This window comes from Polypterus senegalus, chromosome 17, assembly GCF_016835505.1.
Source record: "Polypterus senegalus isolate Bchr_013 chromosome 17, ASM1683550v1, whole genome shotgun sequence".
In the NCBI taxonomy this organism is placed as follows: Eukaryota; Metazoa; Chordata; class Cladistia; order Polypteriformes; family Polypteridae; genus Polypterus; species Polypterus senegalus.
The window spans coordinates 41,850,700-41,873,698 of record NC_053170.1 but is presented as its reverse complement, the minus strand read 5'-3'; the positions used below and the strand labels follow the sequence as shown (position 1 = coordinate 41,873,698).

The 22,999-nt window shown below is 37.2% G+C and overlaps 1 protein-coding gene across 1 annotated transcript in view; it reads right to left on the bottom strand.

Annotated features, from left to right (window-relative positions):
• inpp5b (inositol polyphosphate-5-phosphatase B) overlaps positions 1-21,169 on the bottom strand; it is a 129,187-nt gene extending 108,018 nt beyond the window's left edge. Inside the window, exons 1-3 of the mRNA XM_039739629.1 lie at positions 20,934-21,169; positions 4,791-4,870; positions 4,259-4,356 (exon numbers count right to left, since the gene is read on the bottom strand). Coding sequence (XP_039595563.1) covers positions 4,259-4,356; positions 4,791-4,870; positions 20,934-20,990 — 235 coding nt within the window. The 5' untranslated portion in view covers positions 20,991-21,169. The remainder of the gene's footprint in view (positions 1-4,258; positions 4,357-4,790; positions 4,871-20,933) is intronic.
• Positions 21,170-22,999: the final 1,830 nt, after the last annotated feature.

The window sequence follows — 22,999 nt, the reverse complement described above, 5'->3', positions numbered from 1 at the left end:
CTGTGTGTTCATTGACCCTGTTGTTAATCACTACTTGCTTCTTAAAAGGGCTTTCTCTTATACCGACAGCAGCACTCAGGCAGTGATCACTACACAGAATACATTACATTCATTATATTACTGCTTTCTGGACATTTTAAAATAGTAAGATCTGTACTTGATATCATTTTCATAATGAAAAGCATGTATTAAATATGTGGGGGTATGGTGGTGCTGCAGTAGAAATGAGCGATGAGGAATAATGCAATAATTTATTGCATCAGTATACTGTCTCTGTCAAACATATCAACCCCCAATTCCTGTCCTTCCATTTTTTTTTCCACGTAACCAATCGCCACACAATAAGTGTATGTAATAAATGTAAAACCAGCTATAACCTTAGAATGCTGATTCATCAAAATTTTAAGGAACATTGAAAAATCTTCATTATACATGTTTAATTATTCCATCCATCCAGGATTACCACAGTCCCAGCAAGCATAGAGGGCAAGGCAGGAAAAATCCCTGGACGGGGTGCCAGATCAACGCTACTGCTGTGCCATCGTGCCCTGCATGTTTAATTATTAACAGTATACATAATTTAAATGAATTTAACAATTTATCTGTAAAATGGAATATACATACTGTACTTTAATGCATTTCATCATACAAATTATATAAAATGTACATCCTAGTGTTCTAACTGCACAGCTCCATCTAAATCAACTTAAACACCAGTCATAATCATCTGTAAATATGCACTCTCTTCTATTGAACTGAATTGAATTCCTTTATTGTCATTGTATGGTACAATGAGATTAAATATGTAACTCCTCCATAAACTTATTTTCCAATAAAATGACGAAATAATAATACAATAAAAAACAATGAAAAATATACAATATGATAGTATAAGTGCAGTATACATATACATATACTACAGATAGTGCAAATGGTTCATAAAGTGGCTTAGGTTGTGCAATATTGAAGATGTAGTGCAAGTTTACAGTGAGGTAATTGTGATTCTAAGTACAAACATAATGGTGTGACTCAAACCACTTACACCTGAACACCAGCAAAACCAAGGAGCTGGTGGTGGATTTTAGGAGACCCAGGCCCCTCCTGGACCCGTGATTATCAGAAGCGACTGTGTGCAGAGGGTGCAGACCTATAAATACCTGGGAGTGCAGCTGGATGATAAATTGGACTGGACTGCCAATACTGATGCTCTGTGCAACAGAGGACAGAGCTGACTATACTTCCTTAGAAGGCTGGTGTCCTTCAACATCTGCAATAAGATGCTGCAGATGTTCTATCAGGTGGTTGTGGCGAGTGCCCTCTTCTACGCAGTGGTGTGCTGGGGAGGCAGCATAAAGAAGAAGGACGCCTCACGCCTGGTGAGGAAGGCAGGCTCTATTGTTGGCATGGAGCTGGACAGTTTGACATCCGTGGCAGAGCGACAGGCGCTGAACAGGCTCCTGTCATTCATGGAGAATCCACTGCATCCACTGAACAGTATCATCTCCAGACAGAGCAGCAGCTTCAGCGACAGACTACTGTCACTGCCATGCTCCACTGACAGACTGAGGAGATTGTTCCTCCCCTACACTATGCAACTCTTCAATTCCATCCTGGGTATAAACATTAACATTATACAAAGTTATCTATCTATCTATCTATCTATCTATCTATCTATCTATCTATCTATCTATCTATCTATCTATCTATCTATCTATCTATCTATCTATCTATCTATCTATCTATCTATCTATCTATCTATCTATCTATCTATCTATCTATCTATCTATCTATCTATCTAAACAGTTTTACCGGGAGCACTTGATGGACTGATTGAGTGTTTATACCTCTTGGGATGAAACCACTTCTGAGCCTCAAGGTCAGTGCAGGAAAGGTTCTGCCGTACGAAAGGAGTTCATATAGACTGTGGCCTTCCTTGAGGCTTTATGCTATTACCATTATCCAGTACTGGAAGCTGTATCCAGATAATCATCTGTGCTCTCAACACAACCCGCTGTAGAGCTTTCCGATACCAGTACCACACACAGATATAATGGGTTAAAATACTCTTAGTGGTCCACTGAGAGAAACAACGTTAAAGCAGCTATGGTATTTGTAATAGTTTGGCCATTCTGTGCACCAATATATTTTTACAGAATGATTACAATCAAGTGACTTAAATTTGTAAATGATATTCAATTCATTTTGGTGTATTTAATAAAGTCCGCACCATGGACGTGAATCTAAAAAAAAAAGGGAGACTGCACAGAAACAGTAGCACTGCTTTGACACTGGGTACTGCCAGTTTGCAAAACCAAGCAGAATAGTGTGTATGCATGGTATAGTGTGATGTTGCAATGAAAATTTGTGTGGCCTTATGGTTTAGTTGAGTTTTACATATCTTGAAGTGAGCGTAGAAACAGGCATATGCAACATTTTTGTGCATATACACCATTTATACTCATCGCCCCAGATCTGGGTCATATTTGAGTGAAAAAATTGGAATTTAGCTGCAGTAAGAACACAGACTTATTTTTTTTCAAAAAATATAAAAAATTAAACTTGCTATTCACTAAGTTTTAATTGGGGTTCAGGATCTTGTTCTTTAACAAAAGAGCTGTTCAACAAGTTGGAGTTCATGAAAAAGGAATAGTAAACTGAAATAACAAAAAGTACAACAGTAATTATGCAAATTAAATACAGAAAATCAGGACATGTTTAAATTGGATCATAAATATGAATCACAAACATAACTAGAGTGAAACCATAAGAATAGCTAAATACAGCAAACCCAGAAATATACTATTGGGATCCTGACATTAAGTGACAGTTTTATTCATTTAACATTTTTCCTGAACTCACCACTTTTTTAGTTGGTCCCAGAAATGCTACACAGGGTTTTTGTTGTATTTTAATAAAGTTTTCAAGTGATATTTGCAAAAACCTCGAACCCATATGAAGAATGAGTACCACAAAAACTAAATTATAAAAATAATAAAGACAGTAAATCCCACAGTTTTAAGATGATGAGGATAGTAGTACACGAGCAACACATAAACATCTTACATTCAACTGTAGTGGTCTTCAGTGTAATAACAGCTTTATGTCTAATTTTCTTTGCTCAAAAGTAGGCAGCTTTGCGCAAAAGTTAAGAGTGATTTTTGCCCATTATAATCAAAAGATTTGCTTGAGCTCATTCAAGTTTCTAGTGATTTTTAAAACATATAACACAGTCTGAGGTCAAACCCTTAACAAAGCCATTTAACGATCACAAATGATATTTTTATATGTTAATTACCCCATGTTCTTTAGAGTGGTGTCTGAGAAAAAACATAATAGAAGGCAATAAAGAGCAGTGTTATAGAATGGTAGAAATCGTTCACAGAAAAAAAAAAAATTTCTTTGGAAGTACTTTTTGAATTGAAGTCAGGACTCTTGACCAACAAATGAGGGGGACAGATGGATCTTCAATTCAACAGCCCATAACAAGAGGCTTTAGTTTTCCTGTTTATGCAAGCACTGACAATTTGGTGATAACTATTTGGCAATATCTTAGCAATAAAGCATGCACATTTTGAGCATATGAGTGGACAATGGACATGTTGATTATATGACACAAGTAACATAAGATTTTTCTTTTTTCATGGATGTTTTTTACATTGTTGGCTGTTGTACAGTGGCTGGTTGCTACTGCCTTCCATTATTTCATAAACGCTTTTCTCTCCATTCTGCATGAAAACAAGAGATAATTTTTTTTTTGGCCACCACTACAAGGTACATGTTTTCTGCATTTCTTTATTAGGATGGTTTCTTTCATATTTGGAATCTTAGAAAAATTGGCAGCCTTTGACTTAAAGATGTGTACTCAACAAACAGTGCACTATAGTTAATTTTTCTTTTAATGTTCCTTTCCTTGTAAGTTTGCAATAGAAATACAGACTTGAACAAAATAAATGATTTGCAATCCAGCAAAAACTGAGAAACTTTGAAGGGTCTGAATACATTTGCAAGGCATGTAAGACTGTCTGGTATTCCTGGAAAACTTGAAAATTTAAAGGTCATGAATATATTTTCTAGGCACTGTATTTTTACTTTTACAGTCTGGCTACTGTCAGAATTAACATACTTGTGCAGAGACCCAAAGTGAGAAGAAATACAGTATATGGTTTAAAGTATAAATCCTTAGCTACTAGAGAAGTGTACAAATATACTGTTTAATTCACTTCTCTTTGCAACTGTGTATGAAATAATCCTGACATACCTTCTTCAATTGTACAGTCTTTGGTGATAGGGATGACTTTATCCAAAGAAATATCATCCTTGGTGATGGCCATTCTTCGATGAGTAAACAAAAATATTCTAAAAAAAAAAAAACCAATAATAAAAAAACTATTTATTATCCAAAGACAAGAGCATTAGGTTGATGAGCAACCTAAACTGGGCATAGTGTGTGCACATGTGTGAGTGTATTCTCTTGTGATGGACTGTTGCCCTATCCAAGGGACTATTCCTGCCTTATGCTTTACGCTTGCTGGGATGGTCTCCAGTGACCCTGCTCAGAATTTAGCAGGCTTAGAAAATGGTATGGTACATACATTTTAATTTGTGTTTGTGCTTTCAGCATATGCACATTCAAATCTTTATTGGTCTAGCAAGTATACTGTAGAAAAGTTTTGACAGCAAAGCAGCTCCACATGGTGCCATATGTTGAGGGAATATCTGTTTTAAACCTTTTCACATGAGTTGGCCTACTGAAAAAAGTACAGAAAAAAGAAAAAAAAAATGAATCTTACCCATATTCCGATTTGCACTCCACAAGACTGACAAGCCTACTTTCAATAACATCGTTGACGAAGAACTGACATTGGGCAGCATGTTAGTTTAGTTAAGGTAACACATACAAATACAGAAATATTATATAAGGGACAGCTCATTATATGTTTACCCCTTGTGAGGTAACCAATTGTTTTATCTGCTATACATTACTTATTATATATTTTGTTTAGTGTATTAATTAAACATTACATTTTGAATATTGAGCTGCTCAGGGGTTCTTAAATAACACATTACTGGCTGGCCAATATACTTGATGGCTATCACTGAGAATAAGAATCTCTCTACCACTGGAACAATATTATTTTTTCCATTAACTTTCTTAGCAGCTACCACTGCATAAATGGTAATATAAAACTAGTCCAATACTGAGTAAACACTGACATACTGTAGTTTTGCATAATTTAGCTCTTTATTTCAAAAAGTCCTTCAGCCATGGTTACTTATATGCTAAAGGGGTTCTAAATAATGCAAGAGAAAATTCTGGAAGGGAGACTGCTGTGGTGTTTAAGTTTTACTATTTGTAAGCCATTAGCTAGGTAAATAAAATTTGAATTTATCCATATGTTATTTTTGTTATTTCTGGCTCCTACTGTATCTTTGGTCTTGTGGAACAAAACATTGAATGCAAGGCTTTGTTTTACAATATGGAAGCCTAATGTATTTATTTGGGACTATTTTGCCATAAACACAAAAGCAGTAAAATATTAAAGTAAATACAACATGCTAAAACAATCCATTTGTTTTCTAACCACATCTCCAATTCAGGGTCACAGGGATCTAAGACCTATATAAACATAATTGGCATGAGTTGGAAACCACCCCTAGGTTGGCATCTTCACAGGACACACTCCCAGCCATACACACACTCAACTGGCACTGGTTTATTTTTCCATATGTGTCTTTGTTGGTACCTTAGTATTGTCACTGTTTTGACAAAACATGTAAGTAGTAATTTCATTTTATTATGTACATGACTATAAATTTGAACTAGACCAAAAGCATTACAATTGACTTTTATAAAAGTATAATAATTCAATACAAGGAAATTATTAATTCCCTTTGAAGTCACATACCAAATAGATTTTGTTGCAACTAATTATCTTTGAAGTCTTTTAGTCAGACCTCCTTATGTCTGCAGAAGATACCAGCTGATCCAGCACCTCAAGCTCATAACTGAAAGAGAGGTTGACTGGCCCGTGTTGTAATAGAGAATTGGAAGACCTGGCTCAGGTGTCCTTTAGAGAAATAGTGAGCAACCCTAAGGTTTTCTGAGATTAGATTTCAGACCAGATAGGTGAAGATAGGTGGACCATAGTCACAAGGCAAATGGTGCACACAATCCCGGGGTATCAACCCCTGATTTGGAAGTGTCAATCTGTGCTCAGGTCCTTGTGGAGCTACAGTTGTATCTGAAGACTCTGAGGTGGTAGACAGACAAGAGGTACCCTAACAGGCTACCTCAAAACTAGTCCCCAGAAAGAGAGAGGTTGTGATAGTTGGGGACTCAGTCATTAGGGGGACTGAAGTACATGTTTGCGCCAGAAACAGCTATTGCCTTCCAGGTGGACAGGTGGAGACCTCCCTGGAAGGGTTGATAGGCAGTTGTCCAGAGAAGGGTTTGATCCAGTTGTCATTGTCCATGTTGGAACAAATGGTATACGTAAGGGTAGTCTATCACAGTGTTAGTGTTGCTGCCTCACAGTAAGGAGATCATGGGTTCGCATCCTGGGTCATCCCTGTGTGGCGAATGCTTTGAGTAGTGAGAAAAGCACTACATAAATGTAAAGAATTATTATATTATTATTATTAATAATAATAATACAAATTTAAATAGTTTAGGCTGAGGAGCAGAACTGACAAGGCAGTCATCTCTGATGTTCAACCAGTGCTACGTGTCAATTCAGGTATGACTGAGGAGATCAGAAGGCTTAACACATGGCTCAAATTGATAGGTATAGGTTTATGGCAAATTGGGTCTCCTTTTGGAATAAATTGGAACTCTTACAACGGGTTACATTTGAACTAGAGGGGCACCAACGTGTTGGGAAGGTGTATGAGTAAGTTAGTCAAGAATTGTTTAAACTAGGGAATGGTGGGCAGGGAATTTAGGACAGGAAAGGTTTAGATCTGTACAAGAGGAGATGAACAATAGTGTGAAAACAAATATGCATGGTAATGTAAATTCCAACCTGAAGTTTAAGTGCAAAAGAAAAATAAGTAACACTTTAATGCTAGAAGTATCAAAACAAACAACTGTGTTGGAGTTGTATTTAGCTGAGCATAATTATATTACAGCAATAACAGAAACTTTGCTAAATATTAAAGATGGGGGTTAGTATAACATAGATGGGTATACATTTTAGAAAGGTTAAGACAGAACGGAAAAGGAGAGGGAGATTTTCATTTATGTAAAGCAGAGTTTAAATGCAAGTCTTCTTCAGTTGAATGATGAGCCACATCTGAATAAGGACATCTGAATTAATCTGCAAAGCATTAAGAAAAACTGTATTGTGATGACAAATGAACATACAATACAAATGTATGTCAAGACAACTGAAAAAGACCAAACAGCCAAAAGTGCTCTGACGCCAGAAGGTCATGCGAAAAGACAATATCCCTACGGAAGTAAATTATATTAAAGAAAAAGGTATAAAAAATCCTCAGACCATCACAATGAAGTTGGTTATAAAGAAATGGCCAGAATAGGGCACTGCTATGCAGATGTGTAGAATCGGATGCTCATACAAACAGAGTATTCCAGAAGTAGATATTAGCTATAAAACAAGCACAGTCAACATGGATGAGACTTGAGAAACAGTCTCATCAGGGGCCTTGCAAATCTGTGCAAGTGTTAAAATATAGCTTTGCTGACAGAAACTCGTATCAAATTGTGATTACATTTTTTGTGACCCTTGGGTCTAAAGCAAGAAGACTGATTCTATGGGGGTGATGAGATATTTATGTCTCAGTGCTAATCACAACTTTTGTCACAAGCACATCATCCTAAAATAACATTTCAACATAATGCTATGAGGAACTTTTCTCTGTCATAGCCAGGAATAAATACGATGACAAAGTGAATATAGATATTTTAAGGAAATTCTCCTGCAAAGCTTGTTACAAAGCAGTATGAAAATGATTCAACATTGTAGTGGCTTAAAAAGGTTACAAATTTCTGTTTATAAATGGTCCTCATCCAAAATTAAGGAAACTTCAGCAATTTTGCAATAGAACAAACATAAATCTTCAGTCTCTGTATGTAAAAATGGTAACATAAACCAAATGAGCTTAATGATAGATTTCAGCCAGAAATAACTCTATTCAATTAAGTCACTGTAGGTAAATACTTCATTTTTAATTAATTATTAATTATAAAAATCTGCATATTTTTGATTTTAGAGTGTCTTCCTTGAAGAGACAGTGCTAGAAAATACAAATTAAACACATTAAGATTCCATATTAAATTCAGTAAAATGAATAAAGTGAAGTATTTTTATAGCCATTAGACTACAAACTGCTTTATTGTTGGTTGCCTCCAGTCTTTAACATGTATGTGTTTGACATCTTTTCTATGATGCATCAAAATGGGTTCACATTTTCTGTTAATTGTAGGACACGTTTTTTTTTCTTTAGTAGTCACTAATGTGTTGTGTTATGGTACTGGATTTGAAAGCTCACAATGAGATTCTGAGCAGTTCACTTAACCAATTTGTGCTCCAACTGAAAACAAGAAATGTACTCAAATACTTATATTGTATCCTCATCTTTTAAGTCATCTTAGATGAATGCATCAGCAAAATATACAATAAAAACAGAACAAGAAAATTAATACTTATAGTGAAGAAAGAAAATTTTTAAATTATGAGAAACTTGCTGCTGTATATGGCTAAACTGTATACTGCATATAGAACGAAGATACTAATCCAGTGATTCATCCATTTGGTTAGCCAGCTTAATCCAAATGTAGCCTTGGCAGTAACCAGGACCTAACAACACAACATTGGGTGCACGGTAGAAAAAAATTCCTGAACATTCATGTTCACATGGCATGTTCATGCACACAGGCATACTCAACCTAGGCACATTTTTTCGGTATGAAGAAAAGCCCATTTAGAAAAACTTAACTTTATATACATGTCAGAGGGGACATTTTTGTACACTAAGTCATTCCATTTCTCTCTTAGGAAAGGAAACATGTAAATATTACATTTAAAGCCCAGCAGATGAACAGGCAATAGGCACTCATTGTTGGGACTGGGGGTGAGAAGTTAAAAGGCTGTCTGCAGGATGTAGGTATTTGCTGTATTGCAAAGGAGTCACCACTGCAAACGAGTTTTTGGCTGCTTGAGATTTCAAACAATACCAAGTTGTGATAACAGAACTGCTCCTTCCTTGGAGGATGTCTGTATTTACCTGACTAGGAAATTGCCATGTTTGACAATATTGGTTTCTAATCAGAAGATCTGTACTCATTAATGGTTGGTAACAATACATTTTGTTAACTTGTGTTTTCATTATTTGTTAAACCCAGGAAATTTAGATGTGCCATTGTTTAATCCGATTGTCCGGAACTGATAATGGCAGGGACTGAAAGAGATTTAAACTTCTGGGCAGGAGAAGGCAAAGAGAGGGACAGTCAACTGAGAACACGGCCAAAACTTGCAGAGAGCACAGGGGCTCACTGGCAGACTCAGGTATGTGGCTGGTGCGACGTGAGGGACACGGACGGCAACACTTACCCCGAGGGAGGAAGAGACAGCTCCACAAGAAGATGGTTGTTGGTACAGAGTGAAGAAAAAGAACGACAAGGTGACAATGATAGGGATTCCACGATTTGACAAAACTTCTGTTGGGAAACGAGTGCCCAGTTAACAGAGTGCATCGGTTGACAGTTGGACGATTAATTGTTGGGGTAACAGTGCACAAACTGGACTCTGCACCACTAAAGGTTGTATTCTCCAATTCTGTTTTTGACAGACTTTTAGAGTGTGGACTGTGTGTTTTCCTTTTAAAAAAAGGAAATTCATTCTTGATATTGTTAGATTTTGTTTATGTTCATTTATCTTTTTAATGTACTTATTATTGTCTGGTGTAATAGAAGTTACTGTTGCTTTTCCTGAAATTACTGTTGTGTCTTTCATTGTGTGTTTACTCACTGCCCAACTTAAAGAACCCTGTGTGCTATTTTCTGTAAATCTCAAGAGTTCCCAGTCTTTTAATAAAACTGGGTGGTGTAGTCGGATATATTAATGGTGACTAAGTTAGATTTCCTGTGAGTGTGACCAGACACCTGTCACATACAGTAGTACCTTTCTATAATAAAACCTTATTCTTAGGTATCTTAACATTACAGTGATATAGTATAAATGTTTACAGTATGTTTTTTATTACCAAAGCACAGGCAGATTAAGTGATTGCTCAGCATCATATAGTGAGTTTTGGGGTAGCAATTAAATGCTTAAACCACTACACTACATCACATGACACTGCCTGCTGACATGATATAAACATGCAGACTACACAAAGACAGTGTCCAAGCCAGGATTAAGAACCAGTTTCCTGGGTTTTGAGTCAGTATTGCTAACTAGCCAACCCGCGGCGTACCATACGCCGCATAATCAGGCCAGTTTTTTCATGATTTTTAAGCACAGGGAGAAAATTAACATTTGAAAAATCGGTAATGTAATAAATCAGCAAGAAATGTAACATTATAACAATGCACGGAACGAACCAACACACAATCGTCCGTGACTGAAAACTGGCGGACCAATCTTGTTGATGTGAGCGAAGGAAATGTAGACGCGCGCCTTCTGTTCTGACAGATGCGTCGACGATGTATTGCTGGAAGAGTTTGCCACTGGAATGCAAGACACTAAATGAAGATCTGCAAGCCTGAAAGCATAACATTGGAGCTGTGTGACTCGCATTCTTTTCGCGGTTCGCTTTTATTCAGCATGGGTTAATTGTATGTGCCAGCCTGGATCTCCGAAAGGGAATAGCAGTGGAAAAACCATGGGGTCACAGTTCATATTGAGAACAGAGATACGCTTGCAAGCATCTCCCCTAGGATATATGCAAATGTCGCGTTGTGCAGGAGGTTCCTCATCTTCACTTACAAAGCAGCAACATCAGTTTGACAGGATGGGGCGTTATACCTTTTCATATCCAGACCTGAATTTTCCATGAACACCATTCGTACAGCGTAACAGGGTTACCGTGAGTGATAATGTCGTGCATTTGCATGTAAGACTTTGCAAAGGGATTAACCTGGCGTATCATGTTGTCTAGTTGAAGCAACAAAATGTCACTACAAGTGCCATTACATTCCTTTTGCAAACGTTGACTGGTAGCCTCAGCAGAATCGAAGATATATAGCTGACCGTATTGTGGTGACATGTCAGGATTGTTATATAAAGGAGAGACCTGGTGATAAATTTGACCGTGGATTCTGAAAGCATACGGTCCTTGTCCAGATGGTTGAGCGATGTGTGCCATTGACACGAAAGCTAAAGCAGAGTTGTATTCCCTGATATGATCACAGTAATTTCGGGACAGTGGGTTCTTGCCAGTCAAGAGGTCTTCCAATAAAAGAGGGGGCTTGGATAGCGGTGGCAAAGACACCTTGCCGGCATGACAACACTTAGTGTAATGTCCGGATTTGTTGACCTCTGCTGGCCAATGAAGAGCACTGCAAGAAGCACATAGTGCGGTAGGTAGTCCAATGTTATGTTCTTGGACATGAAAGGCAGTATCTTCTTGAAAAGCTGCAGAAAAGTGAATGTGATGTTTGTGCATGAACGATTTAGTGCTGTGTTGACACTGAAGGGAATTGGAATGAGTTGTGTCGAAGCATTGCTGGCAATGTTCACATTGCATAATTCGTTCTGTGGAGTGTGTTTTTAAATGCATGTTGAGAAATCTCTGCACTCGGAACGTTTTTGAACAAATCGTGCATTCAAAGATCTTTTTGGAATGCGTTCGTTCAGTGGAGTGGGTGTGTAAATGTGCTTTGAGATATTTCTGGCGTGTGAAGGTTTTGGAGCAGTGTTGACACTGAAAAGAATTCATCAGGGAATGTGTTTTGAGATGGTTAGTAAGGTATCTGCGTGCATGAAAGTGTTTGTCGCAAATTTTGCATACAAATCTTTGCGTTGAATGGATCTGCATATGGTTGTGGAGATCCATCTCACCTGTGAAGTCCTCGTTGCAAAATGTGCAATTGAAGGTGAGAGTGGAATGAGTTTGTAAGTGTTTTTTGAGAGCGCGAGTTGTCTCGAAGCATTGTTGGCAATGTTCACATTGCATCATTCGTTAGTGTTGTGTTTTTCAAATGCGTTCAGATATCTGTGCACTCTGAAGCTTTTGGAACAAAAGGTGCATTGAAAGTCCTGTGTGGAATGCGTGTGTTCAGGGGAGGGTGTCTTTAAATGTTTTTCAGGAAGAGGAGAGTGGGCAGGTGACGTCACAATAGTGTGGTGAGCAAGTGGGTGTGCATGCTGTGTGCACATACCGACAGAGTCAAAAGATGTCACCAGAAGGTAATCACGTGGGTATTTGAGAGGCATGAGAACCTCGTAATGCCCATGATCCAAAGGACCGCTAAAGAGCAGGGATATGAAGAGACGCTGGGCCGGATTGTAAACTCGAGGAGAGGCATGAGGACGTTTTTGGAAGTAAATGCTGATAGTAGCTGAAAGTATTTGGGACATTGCCACAATTTCTGCCTCGCCACCATAGACTCCGGACGTATTCATGTAATCAGTGTATTGTTGAGCAGACTGTATAACAATGCCTCTGTGACTAAGAACAATGGACACCACGTCACCGAAGTTATCCCAATGTTGGCAAACAAAGCTAACAGCCATGTTACGAAGTTTGAGAGCAACAGTTTCGTCAATGACATTTCTCCAAAAAAACCCGACTGACAGAAACAAACAGTTACCTGAAGCAGGAATTTCTATAACATTGAAAGAAGTGTTGTTTCCATGAAATACATTTGAAGCGGTAGCCATGGAGGGCAAAAGAATAGTCAACGTGGCTCACAGCTGGGTTTGGACCGCAGCACAGACCAAAGTGAGTGAGTATGTGTTTGATGAGCTGTTTGATTTGGCTGGTAGTGGTCTGAGGTTCGTTCCTGAGCACGTGGGAGGCGGGGTAGAGTTTCTGGACGGGGCTTCGTTGTTCCTTTCGCATGGTTTTCATGGTGGGCGCGTCGGGTGTCGAAGCCGAAAAGAATAATGAAAAGTCAACGTGGCTTAGACGTGCATGTGGACTCCTAGCACAGACGAAAGGGGCTAACTGGGTGGTCAGTGAGTTTTTGCGTCCGGGCACATGAGCAGGCAGTGTGAATGCCGAGAGAGCGAGAGTAGAAGTGGGCCAGTGAAAAAGGAGTGTTAGTGGGCAGGGAAACGTCTTCCGTATTTCTGCAGGAGCATCTAAGAAGACACATGTTTGTCGCGGATGCGAATTGCTGTATGTAGCATGTAAAACAGTTTGCTATGGTGCACGCGGTCATGCGTCATAACCGAAAACTCGTTTTTTAAAGACTGCTTACTTCATTGTGTTTTAACCTCAGTTGTAAAGGATTGTTTTAAAGATCCCATGGGATACCCCTCGCAACTCAGTTGTAAAGGATTGTTTTAAAGATCCCATGGGATACCCCTCGCAAACCGTTTTACGCGCTGCATATGGCGATTTACCTCCGCGAGAAACATGCCTCTATGAACAGTCAACGTGCAGGTGCCTGTGGCTTCTACGACAGACGAATATAAATGACACCGTTTCTTCTGTGTCGTCGCGTCCGAGTTGGTGGGCATGGCTCTGCAAATTATCGTTGTATCCAATGGTCTTGGAGTTGGTGGGCGTGACTCCTTCCTGCGTGCGCAATCGGTGTCTTACTTGTCGGCGGCTCAGTGAATCCATGCCCCTTCCGGCGTGCTTTCCATGGTTGTCTTGCCTTAGTGAATTATATATATAGATTCTGATGTACCCTATGGTAAACTAGTGTTATTTATTCAATTTATTCAGAAAATTACAAATAGTACATGTGCACTTATTACAAAAAATGTGATGACTGCAAAGACTGTCATAAACAGCATTACTGAGTCATGATGTAATTTAAGGAAAATGACAGCTTAATATATGTAATTAAGTGATTTTTGTCTTATATTATCCCAAATAGCTAGTTCTGCACCCTCATAAATCCAGCATCTTGGGTTTGAATCTTGTACCTGGACGTTTACTATATCAACCTTGTATGTTCTATCTGTGTCTATTCTGGCTTACTTTAAAGTACTCTGGTTGTGCTCCTGCATTTCCAAACACATGCTTGTCAGGTTACCTGTCGAGTGTGTGCTGAGTGGATAATGTATTGGACTGATGCCCTTCATTAGGCGAGTTTCTACTTTGTATCCTTTGCTTCTGGGCTAGGCATTGGTCCCTCTGTGACATTGAACTGCATTAAGAGGATATAAGAATTGTGTTACGCAAATTTCATTTACTGAATGAACATGAGGTTGTGCACGAATGTGTTATGTGCTTGACTGCTGAGTCATCTAGACTCAGTTCCTTCCTTACTTCCACTATAGTTGTGACAGGGTCTGGCTTGCTGTCACTTTAAAAACAAAAACCACTTTCAGAAAAATAATGTATTAAAATGATACACGGTACAAATACATTCCCTTAGCTCTGGAGGCAAGCTCCCTTAGTTTACCACAAAGACAAATGTTCATCTTTATGATCATAATAAAGCAGTGAGACAAACCTTCCACCAGCTAGTGCCAATAAGAGGTGACCCCTATCCACACTCAGAGAAAAAAAATATTTTTATGGCCAATGAATGGATTTTTTTAACAGTTGCCAGTCACTGGAAAATAACTTGTGAGTCGAGACTAATATAGTGACTACAGTTACTTCAAACCAATTAACACAGAATATACTAGCAGATATCAGCATAGGTCATGTAATACAAAGAAATTATATCTGGTGTGTCTGAGCTTTAGAAATGTTAATTTATTTTAGAGGCCTAGTTGCATATAAAAGCAACAAGAAATGCACATTCAAGACCATACTACATATACACTAAATCATAATAATTCAGCAGCATTGATGTTACAAAGAAAAACATGAATTTTGTTGACACTTGAAAAGGCATTTTCTTGTAAATGCATTTGATTTACTTTTAAATTAGGGAAATAATCAACACTGTAATTGAGCTTTAAAATCTTCTCAACTGTGGTTTATATTTAAATTCTTAAAATACAGGGAATTCACTAGCACACTTTCTAGGGCTGGCTACCCACCTTGTACCTCCTGCTACTGCTGCTGCAATGTTCTACAGCTCCATGAGCTGCTCTGGACTCAGTCCATTCAGATGTTACATGGGTAAAAACTCAAGCAATCTGAAAGAATGTGTTTTCTAATGGCCTGCAATTCATTAGAATGGTATACTAATTTCTTTACTCTAGATTGGGGCTTTATGTCCAACGGAACGGAATTTGTGCAATACAAAGTAGAAACCAAAGGAAAAAACAAATAAATGCTACATAATGTGCTAGAAGGCAAATGTTCTCAGAAACCAATCAGGTTGCTTGCAAAGGCTGACTTATTTGTGGCTGCATTACAGTAATAACACTATAGTAACACTTGCTATGGCTCAAGTAAAAAAAATACTGCTATCCCTACCTCAGCCATACCATGCAAATGTCTGTGAAACAAAAGCTGTAAATATACAATGAATATCAGGACAAATTAGAAAATGTACATGTGTCATAACATTCAGGTTAACTTTGTCAACTGATGTGAAAGTTGGAGCATTTCAGTTTTATAGTTACTTCACCAAAGTGCCAATTACCACATTTCTGTTCATTAAATATTTTTGTCACAGTGTATCATATTCTGAAAGAACACAGATAACACAATAACAGAATGCAATTATACGTGCATTACACTACCGTAAATATATGCTTTTTAACAGCACTTTACAATTTTATGTAGCTAAAAAAACGTAACCCATACAGACTCATGGGAGCTCAGTAGCTTTCATAGTTAACAGATTCCAATCCAAGTGATGCAAAAATGCAATCAAGTAATGTCCTACTGTTAATTATTAACTTCCCTTAAGCATGGGAATGGAAGCTAAATTAATAAAAATGTATTATTATTATTATTGTTATTATTATTTATATTATTATTATTAACTATTGACTTGAATAGTCTGTGACTAATTGTAATTCAAATCAAAATTCTTAAACACAGCATCTTTGAAAGAAGCACCTGATGGAGAGTGCTTGTTTAATGTTTAGGTCTCAAGGTAAAATTGTTGCCACCTGACGACCATGATAGAAAGATGAAGTGTGCGAAATTTCAGCAAAATTAGCCCATTGGGAGCTGAGCTGTTTCATGTGGACAGACAGACAGACATGATGACTGCAATATGTGCTTTTCATATTATAAGGGGTTTTTTTTTTAAAAAATGTGAACAAATAAAAAATATTTAGTCCAAAAGCATCTTTCATTACTGTCTACAATGACATAATGATCTTCCAGCCAACAAAAGCCTTTCATCATATACTTTTATTAAATTGTTTGCTTTCTCTTCTGTGTGTCAAAGAAAGGTGAAGCAGTAACAAATCTGTGTTACATGTAAGGTACCGTTACACTTTAGAAGAAGGTGCAAAATTAACAATGACAAAATTGGAAGATTTCCTACATGATGGTTATGGTGAGAATGGCTAACTTTACTTCATGAAAATTTAAAAGAAACTGACAATGCATGATGAGAACAGAGATACTGTCGAAGAAATTACTGAAGTGACTGCCAAGTATGATAATACTGTATCTTGGCAACTAACTTTGTCTGTGCTTCTTGGAATTATGTCATGTCACAGACCACACAAAATTGTGTTATAAGAGTATTTTATTGTTGCTGCTGTAACTACAGTTCATAGAAAATGCTGTTTATTGTGTAGAATTATACAATACCAGTAATGGCGCACTGTACGATAACGTATAGTGAATACACTTGACTTGAGCATTCCTAGTTTTCATCCTCTTTCTCTCTACATTTAGCATTCATTTGCTCAGAAGTTGATGCGCTTGCTGCTTCCTGAGAAGCTCTTCTTTTCTCCATCCTAGCGGCCTGCTCCTTCTCTTCTTCTGTTGGCATCTTTTTGCATTAAAACTGATTAAGTCAGTGCATTAAGTCAGTTTGTGTTGTGATTACTTAGTACATTTTCTTCAATTATTCACTTTAGCTGCCTCAAGAATGATTTAAGATATGAAGTGGTAGAAGAAGTGTCAGCGAAGGTGGGAGGGAATGAGAACGGCACCCGTATGCATGCGTCGCACGGCCGCACTGCTGCACGCTGCCGAGAGTTGATTCTACAATAAAATAAAATAAAAATCATCACCCCGAAAGCGGATAGTAGACGTCACGTAGTATATGTGTACGAAATTTCAGGTCTATAGGTGAAATGGTTTGCAAGCTACAGGTGATTTAAAATCCTGGACAGACAAACGAACAGCCACGGTAGCATATTATATATAAAGAAAGTGTTTTTAATAACATCATGTTAATTTTACCTTTAAAGAAATACTCTATGGTACTTTATTAAATGTTACCGATCCCACATAGTTTGTTGTGGTTGCCAAGAAAAAATTTTAATCTCATAATTTCATGCAGAATAGAGATAAAAAAAACATTCTGATGCAATACAATAGTATATGGTGACTGACATTGGACAAAAGCAAACCATATCAAAATGTTCATGAATAAATACATTGCTCATGCCACCAAACACACACGTAAAGTTATCCATTCATACGTCCACAATGTCCCAAACACATGCATTCTAACTAAAATATTTCTAAATATGGCACTTCAAGAAAACACTCTTATGAATTAAAACAGAATGTATTCAGACATGGCCGAGCATTTGAATTGAAGACCTGCCCCCCATTCAGTGGTCACAAGTCCAGTGTTAATTGGCTAACATTGTATTTAATGTGATATTGTCGGCGCAAAGGTCACTCACTACAAGTAGAACTAAACATAAAAGGTAAAAAAAAGAAATAGAGTAAAAAATCGTATCAACAAGGAGCTATGCCTCAGAATTCTGAATTTTGGAGATGCTTCAACAAACCTGTGCAGTTTCATAGCCTGCCGGTAAATAATTCCGAGGTACTCCAGTTGTGGATATGAATATAAATGTAACCAAAAGACATATGCTCAATTACACAAAGTGTTATTTCAGGAGAGTGTTTTCTGGAAGTGACTTGCTTAACAATATACTGTATTAGTATAGCCACGTGTGTTTGGGACATTGTGAGCATACCACTGGATCACTTCAAATGTGAACTATGCAACATATGTGTAAATTTTTTCATGAATGTTTTGATATTGTTTTTTGTTGCCCAACATTGGTCACCACTAACTTATATTGGAAACTTTTTATCTCTATTCTGCATGAAAACATTATTTTTTTTCATGACCATCTCTACAAACTACATGGGATATTGTAACAAATAAAATTATATAATAAACGTAAAAAACTAAAATGTTTACAGTTTATTGTATGCATAATGTTTAAGGTACAAACAATTTTTTTGTTTGGGTAGACAAGCAAATTGGCACACATTCTGCATACTACTGTACAGGCAAGAGCGATGCAGCATGTTCCATCCAATGCAAGTAAAAAGAGGAGCTGGCTCTTCCATCTATTGCAAGAAAAGTTCCTTTGAATTTATTCTGACAAATTGGAGTTTATTCTGTACAATCCAGTGGAGTTAGTTGTGTTCAATGCAAGTGAGCACCTTGGTGTCATCCATTCTCTGCACAGCATTTTCTTCAGTTTATCAAGGATGCTGGTGTCAATTCAATTTCTGCACAGAGGGTGCATAAGAAATAGGCAACCCAAATAACTGTATCCCTGACATCAGAGATCAACTCATCAAAAGAAACTAATAAGGTCAGAAACACTAACAATTAGAACAAATGTACACAGAGGCTGACCTTCCTCAAATTATGCCTCTTAATTACTGTACTGGTCACTGCTTTTGCTTTGACTGACTTCATTGTACAAAATATGGTCAACAGTCCTGTGATGAAATGTTAGTACAGTGAGAAATAAGAAGGTATGTATGTCTTTTACACACCTTGGTAAAACGTAGTACTAAGAATCGTTTTTTTACTGTGCGTTTTGTACTTCAGTGTTTTTTTTTGTTGTTGTTGTTGTTGCTTTTCAGTCTTGATATGCCCCACCAGCTAGCTACTCTGCCCATATTGTGCCATGGTTAGAAAAGGAACCAGCTGATGCACCGCTGTAGATCGTCCATTCACATCTGGTTGGTACTGATCTTATACCTTATGACAGTGGTTGCAGGTGTTCATTCCAACCAATTTTCCTTTTAATTGCACTCTTAGGTTAAATAAACAAGATAAACTTTCCAATATGTATTGTTATCAATCCAGAAATTACAAACTGGTTATGCTACATTTTTACTGAATTAAGCAGAAGTTTAAATAGATGATTATTTTTGCATTTTTAGTATTTACTAACAAACACACCAGTAACACTGAAATAGCAGTCAGTGTCGCTTGTGCAAGTGTCTTTAATTGTCAGCATTTAGATACAACAAGTGAAGTGCCTTTATTGTCATACCATCCATACACAGTATTGCAGCATACAGTGGTACAAAGTAATATTGCCCAGGACGGCAGTACAACATAAACACAGGAGAAGTGCAAGATAAGTAACAAACTGTACGTACTCTACTAAAATAAAACATAAATAAATAAATGGTAACATTTGAGTTTAGGAACTGCCAAAATGCATCTATTACTCATTTACCGCTATGCAACAGGCCTTAACAAACACTTGTTTGGGTCTTCGTAACACTTTCAAAACATCAGTAAAGTGGCATTAATCTCTGTAATGTGCCCTACTAACAAAACTTCACTTTGGTGTGGTTTGAGGTGGCTTAACTGAGACACATTTCTTTTGATATTACATATTTAGTACAAGACCTGTGAATCCTTCATATTAACGAGCAACTTTACCATCATGTCTATATGCTGCACTACAGAGATTAATAACATATTTGCAGATGTTGTATAAGTGTTACAAAGACCAAAAGAAGCTTTTGTTGAGATCTTTTTAGGAAATAAACAATAGATGTAGTTTTGAGGTATCTTAACAAAAGTGTTACCAAAGAAACAAATAAATAACAGGTAAATGAACAGATGTTAATAAATTAAAATAGATGGTACTAATAAAACGTAACTGCAGCTAATTATAAAAAACAGTAGTAGCAAATGTAATAAGTGTACTGCATATAAATATACTACTAGCAGCAGATCTGAGGGGACTGTGAGAGTTAACTAGAAAAAAGTGAATGCAAAAGAAATTGAGTTGAGCCCCTTAAGATACGACAAATAATTAATGCTTCTTATAAAGGTAAATCTAAAATTAATACTTTTTTTAATACAAAATATGAGAAGACATAAAAAGGACAAAGCTATTTAAACAATGCGAACAATTATAGGTTAAAAATGACTTAAGTTGAGAACCTCGACCTTACGAGTCATATAGTGCCACCTTCAATAACTAAAGCGATTTTGTGCCGAGTTAAGAACTTGCCTCGAGTGGGCGCACTCTGTGACAGAGAGTTGGCGAGCATTTGCCAGGCGTGTGCTGCCACCCTGTGGCGTCCACATTATTCCTTTCCTTACCGAAAATATGGGCGGGGTTAACATAATTAACGCCCGACTCCGAAGGCTGCATCGCGAGGTACATGACGGACGGACCGAACCAGGACACAAATATCTTAGATAAAGACGCACTCTTAATAATTAAACAAGACCACGCGCCAAGTTCACGACACTTAGTACACACTGCACAGATATAGCATTCACACTGCACATTATATCCACGCCCGCTTCATTTACATAACTAGCGGCCTACAGTAGCCTTATTAGAATAGCGTCATTCCGCCACGTCGCTCTCGAAATTCTCGCAGCAACTGAATATGCTTATTTGGATCTGACTCTTAAACGCAATACATATTAATACTATAAATAGGAAAATCAATTTAAAGGATACCACAATGCAATTTTCGCCTTCCTCCAGGGAGTCCTGAACAGCCACGGACTGGTCCATTTTTCCAAAACGGTAAAGCGATAAGAAGTAAATATAATCCAATACAAGCTATTCGACAACTACAGGGCTCGTAATAGTAACTCAGATCTATCCTGAAATGAAAGCCGGACGACGCCAGTCATACTTTGTAGGCTGTACTTCCGAATGGACTTGGACTGAAGAAGTGTCAGAAACCCAAATGCCACGCGCAGAAAACGCTTCCTTCCTCCTTCAGTAGAAAACAGATTTAAAGGAGTTTGCAATTTAAATACCTCGTGACAGAATAAATAAAAAAATGGCAAGTTAGTTTACATTTTATTTTGCCACTTTCATCAACACATGATAGAGGAATAGTAAACGTGTAATTGTCGTGGGCAAGGACAGAGAAAACTACATTTATCTTATATTTATATCACTAAAATAGATTGGAAAATAACGGTGTAAAAGCAAAAAAGAAAACTCGGTAACACTTTAATTTGGGTACTGCAAAAATAAATTTGTTACTTATGTACGGTTATATAACAAGACATTAATAGGTTTGTTCAGTAAAGGGTTATTCATTTGTATGCCGTGTGGAATGTTTAAAAGCCGCTGGTAAATTCATTTGTGACTATGCAGGATTCACAGGTCTTATGCTGAAGTGTGCAATATCAAAAAAAAAAAGAATGTGTCACTTAAGCCACTTTTGACTGTTGCAAAGTGAAGTTATTTTAGCAGGCAACACTGTACAGACGAATTACCACTTTACTTATGATCTGTTGGTATTATACACACCAAAAGAAACCTTTTAAATTCTTTTAAGCCCTTGTTACGCACAAGTAATAACTGGATTTTTGCAATACTTCTACTAATGTGTTACTGAAAAATCCTCACTAGTATGGACTGAATAATACTGAATATGACATGCATGTATTTATATAGCACATTTTCATGTAAATGATGTAGCTTCAAGATGTCAAAGAGAAAATTACAAGAAAAGAAAATTAATTCGATATGGCAATAATATTAAAGAAAAATATTAAACAATCTTAAAAAAGTAAATATCAAATTTAAAAAATGTTAAATACCAAGATGTATAGTAGGGTCCTTATATATTCACATATATGAGTTCAGTGATAAGGTCAGATGGCCAGGAGGACAGAAAAAACAAAGGAACCTCCAGTTAGGCTGGAGAAAAAAAACATAATCTGCAGGGGTTCCAAGGCCAGAAGACCACTAAACCCCACTGGGCATTCTGCCTAATATAAATGTTTGTAAGGCATTCCTCTTTTTTGGGCTTCATGAGATAAGATTTGATGAAGTTGGTCTCATGGACAGCTGGGGCACCCATCTTACAGTTTAAATTGGTTTGTACAATAATGTGACCACTTGCACATTCAAAGCAGTTTTAATTTAAAAATATTCTATAGAAACAAAAAGTTAACTAATGGATTAATTAGATTTTGTTATGCGAAACACGCAAACCATATAAATCAGCTTTTTACTTTAAATTAAAAAAAAAATAACTTAAACACAACAACGCACTGCAAGTAACATATCTACAACTTTACAACACCTGCATTTTTTGTTGTTCGTTTGTAGTTTCAGATGTATTGTGTGTGGAATATGAATGTTCTCCCTATGTAGAGTACATGTAGGTATCCCACTGAAACAAGGGTATGTGTAGGGTAATGAAATTTTATTCTTTTGCTTCAAAGTGTTCAGAAGTATTATAGACATTTTGTTTTTGTTTTACACTTGAACTTTAGACCTTTGCAAAAGAAACAAGCTTTAAACACAGTAAGAGGAAGTGTTAGTAGGCACAGCACACAGAAGGCTAACTATGTAAAATGAAACTTGCCACTGTCAAAAGTGCAGTTGTGCAAGATGAAAAGATCAGAACTTTAACTGGTAAAATGATCATTTTTTGGACTCTCAGCATGCGTAAAAAGCAAAGCTTTCAAACCATTGGTTGTCTTTGTGCAAACACACCACATCTATCAAAATGACTTTGGACAGAGAGAAGCAAGGAGTGTTCACTTTGGCCCTAA